This window comes from Lissotriton vulgaris, chromosome 2_1, assembly GCF_964263255.1.
Source record: "Lissotriton vulgaris chromosome 2_1, aLisVul1.2, whole genome shotgun sequence".
Classification (NCBI taxonomy): Eukaryota; Metazoa; Chordata; class Amphibia; order Caudata; family Salamandridae; genus Lissotriton; species Lissotriton vulgaris.
Window position 1 is genome coordinate 1662660152 of NC_141687.1, and position 17955 is coordinate 1662678106.

The 17955-nt window shown below is 48.7% G+C and overlaps 1 protein-coding gene across 2 annotated transcripts in view; it reads left to right on the forward strand.

Annotated features, from left to right (window-relative positions):
* Window positions 1-1832: 1832 nt before the first annotated feature.
* The window catches only part of LOC147733034 (interferon alpha-inducible protein 27-like protein 1), a 53341-nt gene continuing 37218 nt past the window's right edge, over window positions 1833-17955 (forward strand). The window contains exons 1-3 of one of the 2 annotated variants that reach the window (XM_086958903.1): window positions 1833-1947; window positions 15374-15439; window positions 16290-16451. In XM_086958903.1, the coding sequence (XP_086815029.1) occupies window positions 15400-15439; window positions 16290-16451 (202 nt within the window). In that variant the 5' untranslated portion in view covers window positions 1833-1947; window positions 15374-15399. Of the gene's footprint in view, window positions 1948-1994; window positions 2069-15373; window positions 15440-16289; window positions 16452-17955 lie in introns of those variants that run through there. The other variant, XM_086958902.1, reaches the window with a different exon arrangement.

The window sequence follows — 17955 nt, forward strand, 5'->3', positions numbered from 1 at the left end:
ATTCAAGCAAGCCGGGCCGAAGAAGGCTGAAATGCCAGAAACCGGTCCCCGGTAGCTTGTCTCCTTTCTGGTGAAGAATTGGCTTGGTAGTTTAGTCTGCCCTGTTCCCATGATGCACTGGGCCAGGGACAGACTGATTTGCATATAGCCAGGTTCTGAGCTGGGACGGGGCAGTGAGATAAATAACGGTGATGGATCAAGCCCTGATCTTTGGACTGGGTAAGAGTGGTCTATTTAACTCAGACACTCTGTTCATCACCACCCCCTTTTTGTAAATCGCATTTAGCTGTGGCAGTGAGACGGGGGTGCCGTGGGCGGAGTTCGCCCAGGCGCTGAAGCGTTGCCAGGCATCAACATTCTTGGAAATTGGAAAACGTTCGGTTTTAATTGCACAGTCGGCAGCTATGGAATTTGGCTTTTCTGTGTTGCTTTTGTGAATCTGGATACCGAAAAACCTGACAGAACTGCATACCATCATAATTAAATCATGGAATACACAGCTGTGGAGCGGGTTTGGAAAAGGGGGGGGTGGGGGGTGGGTAGGTGGAGCGAAGTGCACGCTAGAGAAAGTCTTGTTTTACCAGTTTAGCCCAGAAACCGCGGTGCCTTGGCAATGCATGGAGTTTTTATTTCAATTCTACACATAGCTGAAATTATGGCGGCATGCCTCCCATGTAGTTTAAATTTGAGACGAAGCCTGCTTGCAAGCTATTGAATAAAACATGCACGCATTTTGTGAAACGTTGTGCTTTTGCAGTAGGGCCATATCTTGGGAGAGACCGAGGAGGGGATTTCCCGACTATCACCGCGGTGCGACGCTGGAGGGCGCAGAGGAAAGGAGGGGAATTTGGAGAGCAGGAATCCTGTTTGAAGGAAGGACAAAGGCCTGCAATGTAGACATTATTGGTACTGATGGGAGTAGCGAAGACCATAAAAATAAAATACAAAATTCCATAGAACTATCATAGATGTAAATGTTGGACTCTTCAAGATTGAAGAACTATTAACACTCGTAGCCAGTCAGTACTTATCTTTTTAATAGCTCTCGCTTAATGTATGAGCTAAGTATGTAGGTATAGGCCCATTAATCAGGGTAGATGTCAAGATAGGGCAAATGGTGGGGGTCTGAAGGAGGAGGGGGTGCGAGGGATGAGTGAGGATGGGGTAGCAGGAGAGGGAACACGGCCTGGGGGAAGCTGGCTGGGGAGGGGGAGGAGAAATTGAGTGAGCAGCCTTTGATGTGGGAGCGAGTGGGAGGGAACAGCAGGGGGCGGAGAAGCAGATTGCCTTCAAGGCAGGAGGCAGGCAGAAGGCTCGGGCAAGCTCGTGCACGAGAGCACATGCACTCGTGAAAAAACTCTTTTTTGGGCTCATGGTGAAACTCTTGGTTTCACTGCTATAGACTCGTCCTATTCCATTCCTGCGGAATAGCCGAGACCTAAACAGGGGATCCTCCCTACAACCCCCATCCCCGCGCCCCCCATCCACCCAAACCCTCCCCCCATCGTAGCCTTGGCCCTGGCGCCACTGCACGGCCTGCACTACTGTTAATAGTGTTGACCTTGCACTTTGCCTTAGTTGGAACAGAAATGTGAAGAGACAGCTCGGACTAACTGCAAACAAGCGCCAGCCGAGAGCTACCCCTGTCCCCACACACACGCACAATAAAAAGAAGAAGGGCACGTACCCACACCAGGACAATAAACGTAATAAAAACCAATCGTGATAAACTTGTCTATGACGAGCATTAGCACCTTACGCGTCAGCAATACAGAATGTTTGGGGGGAAAGTCTACAGTGAGCAGCGGAGAAACGAAACCTATTGCTCTTCGAGAGAAACGAAAGTACTGACGGGGAGGAGCCACATATAAAAAGACATCCTCCCTCGCGCAGCACCCAGTGCTCAGCCCGCTGCGACCGGATCTACACCGTCCCTCTGCCAGCCAGGTAAGTCGTGCCTCCCTCCCCTGCCGCCAGACACCCTCCTTCAGCACTCTCTCCTGGCGCCAACGACGACGCTTCTTCCCTGCTGAGTGACCTGCCTCGAGCCAGGCTGCGTCACACAGCGGTTCTTACTGCCTTCAAAGCAGATGTTTGAAGTCTAGGGAGGCGTTTTGCTCGCCTGGAGGGTGAGAATGAGTGAGGGAGTTAGCACCCTTCAAATGAGGACAGTATGCGATACAGGCAGGTTTATTTCACGAGTACCTGCAATCCTGTCAGACACGTGGCAAAAAAGAAGACAATATTCCGTAACTATATTGTTGGTCTTTCTTCTACAGGTAACTGCATTATTATACAATATAATGCAGACACCTTAAAGGAACAAGCATTGGCATAGCCAATAGGTATCGCCTTTGGGACCTTATAAGTGTTTAGTTATCCAGCACAATATCCTTGGTGCAACAACATCAACTGTTGCATGGCTGAACACTTATAAGGTCCCAAAGGCGCAAGTTATTGCATTGCAAATGCTTGTTGCATTTGGAGCCAAGATCAGATAATAGATTATTCAAACATGATGTGAAGCATGATGGCTCATCTTTGAGTAAAATATGGCATCATACATGTTATCTTATTTGAAATCATGAATTTGCCAAGTCGGCTTTATCTCAGTATTGTCAATAGGGGGCAAACATGGTCAAATAGTAATACTGTGTACTCAGAACCCTAATGAGGAATAAGCATTTGCAATGCAAAATGTCTCGCATCAGGAAAGTTTGAGCTATTGGTATTGTAAATGACACCTTTTTTATTTATGTGTTGGTTTTGAAAATAGCAAATTTAATAGCTTTGTCATTTACAATGCCAATAGTTATAACGTTCGTAAATGTGACACCTATAGCATTTTTAATGCAATATGTGTTGTATTTACTTGACTTAGATGTATTAATATTACAAATAACAAGTGTTTTTATTTTCTTTTAATAATTGATACTTAAATAAAAGTTATTGTAATTTATAATGGCAATAGCTTAAACTTTTGCAAATAACTTTTGTAAAGATTATGTTCAGTGTATTTTATTGTGACGAAAATTCAAGAACAGAAGTGAAATATTAACATCTTTTTTTTGTGACTTTTGTAATAAAGCTTGAAACCGTGGGAGAACATATTTGAACCAGTTGTTGTTGAATGGTTGCACAGATTGATGCTGTGGTGACGCCGAATGATGTTGTAGCGTTCAGTGATGCTGTGGTAGCGCATAGTGATATTGTGGTGCCCCTGAGTGATGCGGTGGTGGTGCTGAGTGATGCTGTGGTGATGCGATAGATAGAGTGAGTGCGATAGAGGGAGGGCGATAGATAGCTAGAGGGAGGGCGAAAGATAAAGGGAGTGCGATAGATAGCTAGAGGGAGGGCGATAGATAGCTAGAGGGAGGGCGATAGATAGAGTGAGGGCGATAGATAGATAGAGTGAGGGCGATAGATAGATGGAGTGTGGGTGATAGATAGATAGATAGATAGATAGATAGATAGATAGATAGATAGATAGATAGATAGATAGATAGATAGATAGAGTGAGGGGCGATAGATAGATAGAGTGCGGCGATACATAGATAGATAGATAGATAGATAGATAGATAGATAGATAGATAGATAGATAGATAGATAGATAGATAGAGTGAGGGCGATAGATAGTGTAATTATGTTGTGTGTAATTATGTGGCACTGAGTGGTATTTGGAGTGTATGTTCCGTTGAGTGCAGTGTAATTATATGGCGTGTAATTATGTGGCACTGAGTGATATTTGGAGTGCATGTTCCGTTGAGCGCAGTGTAAATATGTAGCATATATTTATGTGGCACTGAGTAATATTTGGAGTGTATGTTCCGTTGAGTGCAGTGTAATTATGTGGCACTGAGTGGTATTTGGAGTGTATGTTGCATTGAGAGCAGTGTAAATATGTTGCGTGTAATTATGTGGCACTGAGTGGTATTTGGAGTGTATGTTGCATTGAGTGCAGTGTAATTATGTGGCACTGAGTGGTATTTGGAGTGCATGTTGCATTGAGTGCAGTGTAATTATGTGGCGTGTAATTATGTGACAGTGCTTTTTGGAGTGCATGTTGCATTGAGTGCAGTGTAATTATGTGGCGTGTAATTATGTGACACTGAGTGGTATTTGGAGTGTATTTTGCGTTGAGTGCAGTGTAATTATGTAGCATATATTTATGTGGCACTGAGTAGTATTGTGTGCAGTGTATGTTGTATTCAGTAGAGTGTAATTGTGTGGCGTGTAATTATGTGGCACTGAGTGGTATTGTTTGGAGTGTATGTTGCATTGAGTGCAGTGTAATTATGCAGCATATAATTATGTGGCACTGAGAGGTATTGTGTGGAGTATGTGTTGCATTCAGTAGAGTGTAATTATGTGGTGTGTAATTATGTGGCACTGAGTGGTATTTGGAGTGCATGTAGCATTCAGTGCAGTGTAATTATGTTGCATATAACTATGTGGCACTGAGTGGTATTTGGAGTGTGTTGCATTGAGAGCTGTGTAATTATGTGGCGTGTAATTATGTGGCACTGAGTGGGATTTGCAGTGTATGTTGCATTGAGTGTAGTGTAATTATGTGGTGTGTAATTGTGTGGCACTGAGTGGTATTTGGAGTGTATGTTACGTTGAGTGCAGTGTAATTATGTGGCGTGTAATTATGTGGCACTGAGTGGTATTGGAGTGTATGTTGCGTTGAGCATAGGGTAAATATGTAGCATATAATTATGTGGCACTGAGTTGTATTGTGTGTAGTGTATGTTGTATTCAGTAGAGTGTAATTGTGTGACGTGTAATTATATGGCACTGAGTGGTATTGTTTGGAGTGTATGTTGCATTGAGTGCAGTGTAATTATATAGCATATAATTATGTGGCACTGAGTGGTATTGTGTGTAGTGTATGTTGTATTCAGTAGAGTGTAATTGTGTGGCGTGTAATTATGTGGCACTGAGTGGTATTGTTTGGAGTGTATGTTGCATTGAGTGCATTGTAATTATGTAGCATATAATTATGTGGCACTGAGTGGTATTGTGTGGAGTGTGTGTTGCATTCAGTAGAGTTTTATTATGTGGTGTGTCATTACGTGGCACTGAGTGGTATTTGGAGTGTATGTTGCATTGAGTGCAGTGTAATTATGTGGCACTGAGTAGTATTTGAATGTATGTTGCATTGAGAGCTGTGTAATTATGTGGCATGTAATTATGTGGCACTGAGTGGGATTTGGAGTGTATGTTGCATTGAGTTTAGTGTAATTATGTGGTGTGTAATTGTGTGGCACTGAGTGGTATTTGGAGTGTATGTTGCGATGAGTGCAGTGTAATTATGTGGCATGTAAATATGTGGCACTGAGTGGTATTTGGAGTGTATGTTGCATTGAGTGCAGTGTAATTATGTGGCGTGTAATTATGTGGCACTGAGTGGTATTGTTTGGAGCGTATGTTGCATTGAGTGCAGTGTAATTATGTAGCATATAATTATGTGGCACTGAGTGGTATTGTGTGTAGTGTATGTTGTATTCAGTAGAGTGTAATTGTGTGGTGTGTAATTATGTGGCACTGAGTGGTATCTGGAGTGTATGTTGCATTGAGTGCAGTGCAATTATGTGGCGTGGGAGGATAAAGGGAGCGAGTGAAAACACAACAATTGTGCATTTGAAGCTCTCGGAGGGGGGCGGGGGAGCAGCTTGGGACGCAATAGAGTAGGGATGCACTATAATAGATCGTAAAAGGGATGGTTCACAGAAAAGCGAGTGGGAGCAATATACAAACGGGCATTGCAGCAACCAATACTGTTTGGTGCACACGCCACCACATCACAACACCGGAAACATCATGGTACATCATCATGAGAACAGTGTTAGAGTACACCAAATGGGAAAGTAAGGTTGAGACTCTGTTTGCTGTGGCTGGGGCGGGGTAGCGCATTCCTTTGAAGTCAGATGGGGGGGGGGCAGGTGAGGGGCTTGTGAGCTGGTTGCTTTGAAGACTGATGCCGAGGCAAAGGGAATGGGAGTAGGACGGGCAGGGAGCGCGCAACAGGCAGTATGTCTGCAAGCTGCAGGGAGACAGCTCTTCACAAAACAAGGAACACGAAGCATGGGCAAGTGCTAAATGCTAAAATGAGGGAAAGAATAAGAAGGGGAAAGAAACGAAGACGTGGGCAGACAAGAGATAGTGGGAAAAGAAAAGGCAAAAACATTCGATAGTAAACTATAAAATAATATATGACATGTCTTATACTCCATTTAACTTAACTGAAGTATAACCGCGATTACGTGTTATAAGAGTGCACCAGCAAAAAAAAGTCGGCATCCATGCTGTTTTAATTTATTCTCAAGACTCGACAGCTAAAGATAGCCCGGTAAAGAATTGGAACCCCAGATTTTACCATGTTAGTCCATGCGGGCAACGAGCTTGAGCGCCTCCAGTTAGGGCCTGAAGATTACCACGAGAATGTCCTTTTTTGGTAAATGATCCAAAATGAATTTTTACAGCACAAATTTTGAAATATGATTCTAAAAAAGTTACGGGTTTGACCTGCTGCTCTGAAGAAACAATTCAGAAAAGGGGGTGGTGATGAACAGAGTGTCTGAATTAAGCAGACCACTCTTACCCAGTCCAAAGATCAGGGCTTGATCCATCACCGTTATTTATCTCACTGCCCCATCCCAGCTCAGAACCTGGCTATATGCAAATTAGTCTGTCCCTGGCCCAGTGCATCATGGGAACAGGGCAGACTAAACTACCAAGCCAATTCTTCACCAGAAAGGAGACAAGCTACCGGGGACCGGTTTCTGGCATTTCAGCCGTCTTCGGCCCGGCTTGCTTGAATCCTGATGGAGCAGTGAGAAAGGGACTCATGTCTGAGTATACCCTGCCACACCTATAGTGGCCAAAAACGATTCAGAAAAGGGGGTGGTGATGAACAGAGTGTCTGAATTAAGCAGACCACTCTTACCCAGTCCAAAGATCAGGGCTTGATCCATCACCGTTATTTATCTCACTGCCCCATCCCAGCTCAGAACCTGGCTATATGCAAATTAGTCTGTCCCTGGCCCAGTGCATCATGGGAACAGGGCAGACTAAACTACCAAGCCAATTCTTCACCAGAAAGGAGACAAGCTACCGGGGACCGGTTTCTGGCATTTCAGCCGTCTTCGGCCCGGCTTGCTTGAATCCTGATGGAGCAGTGAGAAAGGGACTCATGTCTGAGTATACCCTGCCACACCTATAGTGGCCAAAAACGATTCAGAAAAGGGGGTGGTGATGAACAGAGTGTCTGAATTAAGCAGACCACTCTTACCCAGTCCAAAGATCAGGGCTTGATCCATCACCGTTATTTATCCCACTGCCCCATCCCAGCTCAGAACCTGGCTATATGCAAATTAGTCTGTCCCTGGCCCAGTGCATCATGGGAACAGGGCAGACTAAACTACCAAGCCAATTCTTCACCAGAAAGGAGACAAGCTACCGGGGACCGGTTTCTGGCATTTCAGCCGTCTTCGGCCCGGCTTGCTTGAATCCTGATGGAGCAGTGAGAAAGGGACTCATGTCTGAGTATACCCTGCCACACCTATAGTGGCCAAAAACGATTCAGAAAAGGGGGTGGTGATGAACAGAGTGTCTGAATTAAGCAGACCACTCTTACCCAGTCCAAAGATCAGGGCTTGATCCATCACCGTTATTTATCTCACTGCCCCATCCCAGCTCAGAACCTGGCTATATGCAAATTAGTCTGTCCCTGGCCCAGTGCATCATGGGAACAGGGCAGACTAAACTACCAAGCCAATTCTTCACCAGAAAGGAGACAAGCTACCGGGGACCGGTTTCTGGCATTTCAGCCGTCTTCGGCCCGGCTTGCTTGAATCCTGATGGAGCAGTGAGAAAGGGACTCATGTCTGAGTATACCCTGCCACACCTATAGTGGCCAAAAACGATTCAGAAAAGGGGGTGGTGATGAACAGAGTGTCTGAATTAAGCAGACCACTCTTACCCAGTCCAAAGATCAGGGCTTGATCCATCACCGTTATTTATCTCATCATGCACTGGGACAGGAACAGACTAATTTGCATACAGCCAGGTACTGAAACTGGGATGGTGCAGTGAGCAAAAAAACGGTGTGATCTTTTGACTGGGTGAGAGCTTTCTGCTTAATTCAGAGACTCTGTCCCTCACCACCCCTTTTTGTAAATATTTTTGTCCACCCTAAGCGTGGAAGGGTATTCTCAGATGTGAGACCCTTGCTCATTGCACCATCAGGATTCAAGCAAACCGGGCCGAAGACGGCTGTAATGCCAGAAACCGGTCCCCGGGAGCTTGTTTCCTTCCCAGTGTAAGAATTGGCTTCTGTAGTTTGGTTTGTCCTGTTCCCATCATGCACTGGGACAGGAACAGACTAATTTGCATACAGTCAGGTACTGAAACTGGGATGGTGCAGTGAGCAAAAAACGGTGTTGGATCTAGCCCTAATCTTTTGACTGGGTGAGAGCTTTCTGCTTAATTCAGAGACTCTGTCCCTCACCACCCCTTTTTGTAAATATTTTTGTCCACCCTAAGCGTGGAAGGGTATTCTCAGATGTGAGACCCTTGCTCATTGCACCATCAGGATTCAAGCAAACCGGGCCGAAGACGGCTGTAATGCCAGAAACCGGTCCCCGGGAGCTTGTTTCCTTCCCAGTGTAAGAATTGGCTTCTGTAGTTTGGTTTGTCCTGTTCCCATCATGCACTGGGACAGGAACAGACTAATTTGCATACAGCCAGGTACTGAAACTGGGATGGTGCAGTGAGCAAAAAAACGGTGTTGGATCTAGCCCTGATCTTTTGACTGGGTGAGAGCTTTCTGCTTAATTCAGAGACTCTGTCCCTCACCACCCCTTTTTGTAAATATTTTTGTCCACCCTAAGCGTGGAAGGGTATTCTCAGATGTGAGACCCTTGCTCATTGCACCATCAGGATTCAAGCAAACCGGGCCGAAGACGGCTGTAATGCCAGAAACCGGTCCCCGGGAGCTTGTTTCCTTCCCAGTGTAAGAATTGGCTTCTGTAGTTTGGTTTGTCCTGTTCCCATCATGCACTGGGACAGGAACAGACTAATTTGCATACAGCCAGGTACTGAAACTGGGATGGTGCAGTGAGCAAAAAAACGGTGTTGGATCTAGCCCTGATCTTTTGACTGGGTGAGAGCTTTCTGCTTAATTCAGAGACTCTGTCCCTCACCACCCCTTTTTAGGTCTCGCCTGTCGATGCGCATGCGCATCGAGCAAGGCGAGAGTATTGGCACTTATCCGCTCTTTATCCACACTGCAAGGAATCGTGGCGATTCCTTGCAGTGCACGAGAAATTTAAGCTCAATGCGCATTGAGCTTAAATGCGCGTGCACATGCCCCAGCCGCCTGCCTTGCCTACTCTCTCTCACAGCCTCCCCCAGCTCCGCCCCCTCACTACTTGATTGCACGGCCGCTAGGCCGTGCCTCCCCTACTCTCCTCCCCCCTCCTCCTCTCCTCCCCTGCCTGCCTGCCGCTAGCCTTGCCTACTCTCTCTCACAGCCTCCCCCAGCTCCGCCCCCTCACTACTTGATTGCACGGCCGCTAGGCCGTGCCTCCCCTACTCTCCTCCCCCCTCCTCCTCTCCTCCCCTGCCTGCCTGCCGCTAGGCCGTGCCTCCCCTACTCTCCTCCCCCCTCCTCCTCCTACTCTCCTCCCCTGCCTGCCTGCCGTGTCGCACCTCTCCCCTCTCCGCCCCCTCCCCTGCCCGCCGTGTTACGGTGAAAGGCTTGTTTTCATTTTACTTTTTAGTCAACCGCCGGTTTATGTGCGCTGCCTCTCGGGTTGTTTCGAAAGCGTTTCTGTTTTTATTATTTCATATTTTTAAAGCGAGAAACCAGCAAATATGGTGTTTATAAACGTAAATGTTTCCTTATTCTTCTATTTTTTTATTTATCCGTGGACAGTTACAAGTTGATTAAAGTGAAGCTTTTATAAGGGCATACGAAGGACATCTGGACTTTGCGGGCACTCGGCAGAAATGTGCATTTTAGTTAAAAAAATTACCGCTGTAAGAAACGCCCATCTGTAAAAACTGTGTCCAGCGTTGGAGACACAAGGTCAACTTTAGTCTACACAACACCGTGCATTTAAAATAACAGAAAAGAAAAGAAGGGCCAGTGGAAACTGTCAGCGACGTGTCATTTAAAGCAGCTTTGGCATTAAGATGTCCGCCCTCATTCTAAGCACCGACCGTGGTAGCACCAGCAGATACGACAACAGAAACAGAGGCATTCGCTGCCGCGCCAAAGATCACACGGTTTGGCAAAGCGGAGAAAACACGAGGACCGAACCGAAGAACTAGACAATGTAAGCCTCACCCTCACTCACTATCAGCCCCTCACCCTCAACCCCTCACCCTCACTCACCCTCACCCTCACCCTCACTCACCCTCAACCCCTCACCCTCACTCACCCTCACTCACCCTCACCCTCACTCACCCTCACTCACCCTCAACACCTCACCCTCACCCTCACTCACCCTCAACACCTCACCCTCACTCACCCTCAACCCTTCACCCTCACTCACCCTCACTCACCCTCAACCCCTCACCCTCACTCACCCTCACCCTCACTCACCCTCACCCTCACTCACCCTCACTCACCCTCACTCTCACTCACCCTCACTCACCCTCACTCACCCTCAACCCCTCACCCTCACTCACCCTCAACACCTCACCCTCACTCACCCTCAAACTCAACATACATACATACATACATACATACCCTCACTCACCCTCACTCACCCTCAACCACTCACCCTCACTCACCCTCAACCCCTCACCCTCACTCACCCTCACTCACCCTCAACACCTCACCCTCACCCTCACTCACCCTCACCCTCACTCACCCGCACTCACCCTCACCCTCACTCACCCTCACTCACCCTCACTCACCCTCACTCACCCTCACTCACCCTCACCCTCACTCACCCTCACTCACCCTCACCCTCACTCACCCTCACTCACCCTCACTCACCCTCACCCACCCTCACTCTCACTCATCCTCACTCACCCTCACCCACCCTCAACCCCTCACCCTCACTCACCCTCACCCACCCTCAACCCCTCACCCTAACTCACCCTCACTCACCCTCACTCACCCTCAACCCCTCACCCTCACTCACCCTCACTCACCCTCAACCCCTCACCCTCACTCACCCTCAACCCCTCACCCTCACCCACACTCACCCCCACTCACCCTCACTCACACTCACCCACCCTCACTCACCCTCACCCTCACCCTCACTCACCCTCACTCACCCTCACTCACCCTCACCCTCACTCACCCTCACCCTCACTCACCCTCAACCCCTCACCCTCACTCACCCTCAACACCTCACCCACCCTCAACCCCTCACCCTCACTCACCCTCAACCCCTCACTCACCCTCACTCACCCTCAACACCTCAGCCTCACCCTCACTCACCCTCAACCACTCACCCTCACTCACCCTCAACCCCTCACCCTCACTCACCCTCAACACCTCACCCTCACCCTCACTCACCCTCACTCACCCGCACTCACCCTCACCCTCACCCTCACTCACCCTCACTCACCCTCACTCACCCTCAACCACTCACCCTCACTCACCCTCACCCTCACTCACCCTCACCCTCACTCACCCTCACCCTCACACTCACCCTCACTCACCCTCACCCTCACTCACCCTCACCCTCACTCACCCTCACCCTCACTCACCCTCACTCTCACTCATCCTCACTCACCCTCACCCACCCTCAACCCCTCACCCTAACTCACCCTCACTCACCCTCAACCCCTCACCCTCACTCACCCTCACTCTCACTCATCCTCACTCACCCTCACCTACCCTCAACCCCTCACCCTCACTCACCCTCACCCACCCTCAACCCCTCACCCTAACTCACCCTCACTCACCCTCAACCCCTCACCCTCACTCACCCTCACTCACCCTCAACCCCTCACCCTCACTCACCCTCAACACCTCACCCTCAACACCTCACCCTCACTCACCCTCAAACTCAACATACATACATACATACATACATACCCTCACTCACCCTCACTCACCCTCAACCACTCACCCTCACTCACCCTCAACCCCTCACCCTCACTCACCCTCACTCACCCTCAACACCTCACCCTCACCCTCACTCACCCTCACCCTCACTCACCCGCACTCACCCTCACCCTCACTCACCCTCACTCACCCTCACTCACCCTCACTCACCCTCACTCACCCTCACTCACCCTCACTCACCCTCACCCTCACCCTCACTCACCCTCACTCACCCTCACCCACCCTCACTCTCACTCATCCTCACTCACCCTCACCCACCCTCAACCCCTCACCCTCACTCACCCTCACCCACCCTCAACCCCTCACCCTAACTCACCCTCACTCACCCTCACTCACCCTCAACCCCTCACCCTCACTCACCCTCACTCACCCTCAACCCCTCACCCTCAACCCCTCACCCTCACCCACACTCACCCCCACTCACCCTCACTCACACTCACACTCACCCACCCTCACTCACCCTCACCCTCACTCACCCTCACTCACCCTCACCCTCACTCACCCTCAACCCCTCACCCTCACTCACCCTCAACCCCTCACCCACCCTCAACCCCTCACCCTCACTCACCCTCAACCCCTCACCCTCAACCCCTCACTCACCCTCACTCACCCTCACCCTCAACACCTCAGCCTCACCCTCACTCACCCTCAACCACTCACCCTCACTCACCCTCAACCCCTCACCCTCACTCACCCTCAACACCTCACCCTCACCCTCACTCACCCTCACCCTCACTCACCCACACTCACCCTCACTCACCCTCACCCTCACCCTCACTCACCCTCACTCACCCTCACTCACCCTCAACCACTCACCCTCACTCACCCTCACCCTCACTCACCCTCACCCTCACTCACCCTCACCCTCACACTCACCCTCACTCACCCTCACCCTCACTCACCCTCACCCTCACTCACCCTCACCCTCACTCACCCTCACTCTCACTCATCCTCACTCACCCTCACCCACCCTCAACCCCTCACCCTAACTCACCCTCACTCACCCTCAACCCCTCACCCTCACTCACCCTCACTCTCACTCATCCTCACTCACCCTCACCCACCCTCAACCCCTCACCCTCACTCACCCTCACCCACCCTCAACCCCTCACCCTAACTCACCCTCACTCACCCTCAACCCCTCACCCTCACTCACCCTCAACCCCTCACCCTCACCCACACTCACCCACACTCACCCCCACTCACCCCCACTCACCCTCACTCACACTCACCCACCCTCACCCACCCTCACCCACCCTCACTCACCCTCACCCACCCTCACTCACCCTCACTCACCCTCACTCACCCTCACTCACCCTCACTCACCCTCACTCACCCTCACCCTCACTCACCCTCAACCCCTCACCTCACTCACCCTCAACCCCTCACCCACCCTCAACCCCTCACCCTCACTCACCCTCACTCACCCTCACTCACCCTCAACCCCTCACCTCACTCACCCTCAACCCCTCACTCACCCTCAACCCCTCACCCACCCTCAACCCCTCACCCTAACTCACCCTCACTCACCCTCAACCCCTCACCCTCACTCACCCTCACTCACCCTCAACCCCTCACCCTCACTCACCCTCAACCCCTCACCCTCACCCACACTCACCCACACTCACCCCCACTCACCCCCACTCACCCTCACTCACACTCACCCACCCTCACCCACCCTCACTCACCCTCACCCACCCTCACTCACCCTCACTCACCCTCACTCACCCTCACTCACCCTCACTCACCCTCACTCACCCTCACCCTCACTCACCCTCAACCCCTCACCTCACTCACCCTCAACCCCTCACCCACCCTCAACCCCTCACCCTCACTCACCCTCAACCCCTCACCCTCAACCCCTCACTCACCCTCACTCACCCTCACCCTCAACACCTCAGCCTCACCCTCACTCACCCTCAACCCCTCACCCTCACTCACCCTCACTCACCCTCAACCTCATGCTAAAGATTTACAAAAAAAACCCATAAACAATTCTAAAAGCACTAACTCTAATGCTGCGAGACCTATTGCATTTCTAATGCTTGTTGTAAATATGCTCTGAAGAAACAGGCAGGAAAGTTGTTGCCCTGGAGCAACATTTCTTTGTAGCAAATGTCGAAATAAGAAGGGGAAAGAAACAAAGACGGGGAGTACGGGGGCAGACAAGAGACAAGAGATAGTGGGAAAAGAAAAGGCAAAAACATTCGATAGTAAACTATAAAATAATATGTACAAAAAAATTTGACAGAGGCGGTAACAAGGAGTAGAGTGTTGAATGTGGTAAGAAATGGCAAGTCTCAAAATGCTGGATAAACCAATGACTACATGAGACTGAAGAAAATCTCAGGGTGACAGAGAATACAACATGAGAAACGTGCTATATGATTACTATTTTTTTAATGCGAGCCTACAGTCTTGCTATGAAAAGCACGAAGAGGAATCAAAGGAGGCTGCTTAAAAGATGGTTTGTAAGGCTATATATTTTACCATTTGTGCACTGAAAAGAGAAAAAAATTGCGTAATAATTAAGAGGTTCCTGGTAATAAATAGCACACTAGTGGTATACCTGTGTATGTGTCATCTGTTCCCCTGGCCCTCGGAGCTGTGCAAAAACTGTCCGTGGGGTCTGGAGATTATGCATCACTGTCATAAGCAGGCCAGAAACATTACCTCCTGAGGAGACAAGACTGAAAACCAGATCCCAGTTAGCAGAATCCAAGTGTACGTCGTATGCGAATCGAGAGGATTTTGCCACAAAACCGTAAAAAACTTATATTGAAGTTCGACCTGTGTACTTTAACAACTGCTTAATAAAAAGAATTAAAAAACAATAATCATATGTTGAAGTTAATGAGCAAGGTTCAAGGTCATTAATCTTTAATGCCCTGAATGTGTAGAGTCCGTTTTAGGAGCAAATTTCCATTTGCTTCTAAAACAGGATTACAGTAGGGGGCACAACTCAGAAGTAGTTGGTTCCGCGATTTGCGTCTGGTGAAAAGTAAAGCAAACCACAGAAGCAAATAGTGCACAGGCATTGGCATTTGGAATAACATGCACTGTTAGCATGTTATTCCCCATTCCAAGGTAGCCAACATGCAATTGGGCACGCATTGTGCACTCACCTAGTTGCAAACCTTGCCTATTCTCAGATTAGCGGGTGTGTGCAATTTTCCCCAGATTTTAGCAGGCCGGTTGTGATCAGACCCTGAGCGGACAGTGATGGTAAAGGTGCAGATTTCAGTCATGAGCAAGTCTTTTTCTGTGTTTCATTTTTAGAGTCGAAGGAGAAGGAGGAAAGCAGGATGTCTTGGGCTTTGCTTGCTTACATCACTGTGGGTGCAGGTAAGGCATTACCCCTCTTCTCTTTCTGGAAACATTCTGTCAAGGCGTTCTAGGCCAACACGGCAATGTAGGCACCAAGGGGCAACAGGTCGGTGGTTTATGTAGCATTTTAGTATTCTTATGGTAACCCACATTTTGAGTGGCACAGGCGGTCCTATTACTCCCAGGATCCGGGCCAGGTCTACGGGTGCAGGGCCTAGGGAGTCAGATAACCAGAGTGCGAGACCAGTGGAGCTAATTGTAGGTGCCTGAAGGGGATCCATATGTAAGGAAGACTCAGCTACTGAAGGACTCGTTGGTAAAACCTTCTGCAGTGCTTGAAATGAGACAACAAATCCTAGGAGCAGCAGAGAACCAGGCAGCCTCGAAGTCCACAAAGTGCCATGTTCTCTTTTTGAAAGTAGTGATTCTGGCACCAGGGGCACATAGATGACAAGGAGAAACAATCAAATGGTGGAACTTTGAGACAAGGAGCACAGGGCGGGACAACCTCTATTTTGTGCCAAAACTTCATCTTTAGAATAAAGCTAATGAACACTTACACCAGTGGAGAAAGAGGTGATGCATAATTGCTCCTTCTGCATCTAAACATCAATTCACTGTAACTTCCACCTTTCCGGCACAGGTTCTGTAGAGGAAGACTGCGGTGCATTGGCACCTCTAAGTGGGTTGGCATCATTGTTGGAATGAACGTCCAGAGGGGCTGTAGATCAGAGGTGAGCTAGGTTGACAGGTAGTTGTATTAAGGCTGGAATGATGGGGAATTTGGGCGCTTTGGCATAGTTCATTGTGAAGGGGCGTGACGTTGATTGCTCGTGTAACATTGGTCTCTGTCTCTTCTTCTGTACAGGGATTGGTGCAGTCGCTGCACCCGCTGCATTGGCTGCAGCTGGTTTCACAGCAGCTGGTATAACAGCTGGGTCCTGGGGAGCCGCACTGATGCAGTCGACAGCCATCGCCTGTGGTGGTGGAGTCCCAGCTGGATCGTTAGTCGCCATCCTGCAGAGCGTTGGTAAGAGAAGCACAGTGTGAACTGGTGGAATCTCTAATTTGAGGCACCCTCAGTCAGGTTTGAGCGCTTACAAAGGCTTTATGGTTACTCTCACATACATGTTTCTTATTGAAAGTCTTGCCTTCCTTATCTTGTGTGTGCTTCTCCTCCGGTGCACACCTTCTTTATAGTCCTACTAGCAGCCCGTCCTGACGTTGTCCAGGTATGAATTGCTGCCAGCCAGTAGTATATTGTTTTGTATGATTTCGTTTTGATAGCATTTCTTATCTGTGACAGGCCTGTGAAACGCTCCGATTCACAGTGCACTGCTGATGCACTTAAGAGTGCGCGTTCAGTAGTGTGTGAACTCGAGTTTCCCTACTTTATTTTTCCTTGCAATATTATATAGCGCAAACTCGACAACATGGCATCAGCACAATTTACATTACAGAAGAACACATCCATTTGTGGTAGGCACGGGGAGACAAAGCGATTTGCCTGGAATCACAGGATGTTGAGCTGATGCAGAGATTCGAACGTAGCTCCCCACCTCTAAAGTTCGCAATTCTAAAACTTGTGCCGGTAGGTGTGTCTAAAAGTGTATGTCGGTGCTGGCCATCAATGAGAGAGACTTGTGCATTTTTCAAATGGGTGGTGAAAAAATATGAGTATGTTGCTGGAGATGTGGGCCGCCGTGCCACCAATGTACTAACTGGGGGAGGGTAAACACCCATTATTCCACAACTTTCTTTCCGCATACCATCACTCTGCATACTTTCATTACGAAAGTACCATGACTCCGCAATGCCATTATAACGCATGGCATTACATTTTATATGCTTTTACCACGCATACATTTACAACGAAATTCGTTGTAAATGCATGAATGGTGAAAGCATGTTTTTTTTAAATGTTTGGATAAGGTAGGTATGGGTATAGGTGTATATGTTTTGGGGTACTGAGGTATATGTTTGGGGTGTTTGGGTATTTTAAGGGTTCAGATATAGTTTTGGGTTATGGGGTACAGGGGTAGTTTTAGGGTTTAGGGATAGGTATGGGTTTTGGGGTACAGGGGTATTTTTAGGGTTCAAGGCTAGGTTTGGGTTTTAGGGTATTTTTAGGATTCAGGGGTAGGTTTGGGTTTTGGGGTACAGGGGTATTTTAAGGGTTCAGGGCTAGGTGTGGGTTTTGGGGTACGGGGTATTTTTAGGGTTCAGGGCTAGGTTTGGGTTTTAGGGTACAGGGGCATTTTAGGGTTCAGGGGTAGGGTTGGGTTTTGAGGTACAGGGTTATTTTTAGGCTTCAGGGCTAAGTTTGAGTTTTGGGGTACAGTGGTATTTTTAGGGTTCAGGGCTAGGTTTGGGTTTTAGGGTACAGGGGCATTTTTAGGGTTCAGGGGTAGGTTTGGGTTTTGAGGTACAGGGTTATTTTTAGGCTTCAGGGCTAGGTTTGAGTTTTGGGGTACAGTGGTATTTTTAGGGTTCAGGGGTAGGTTTGGGTTTTGGGGTACATGGGTATTTTAAGG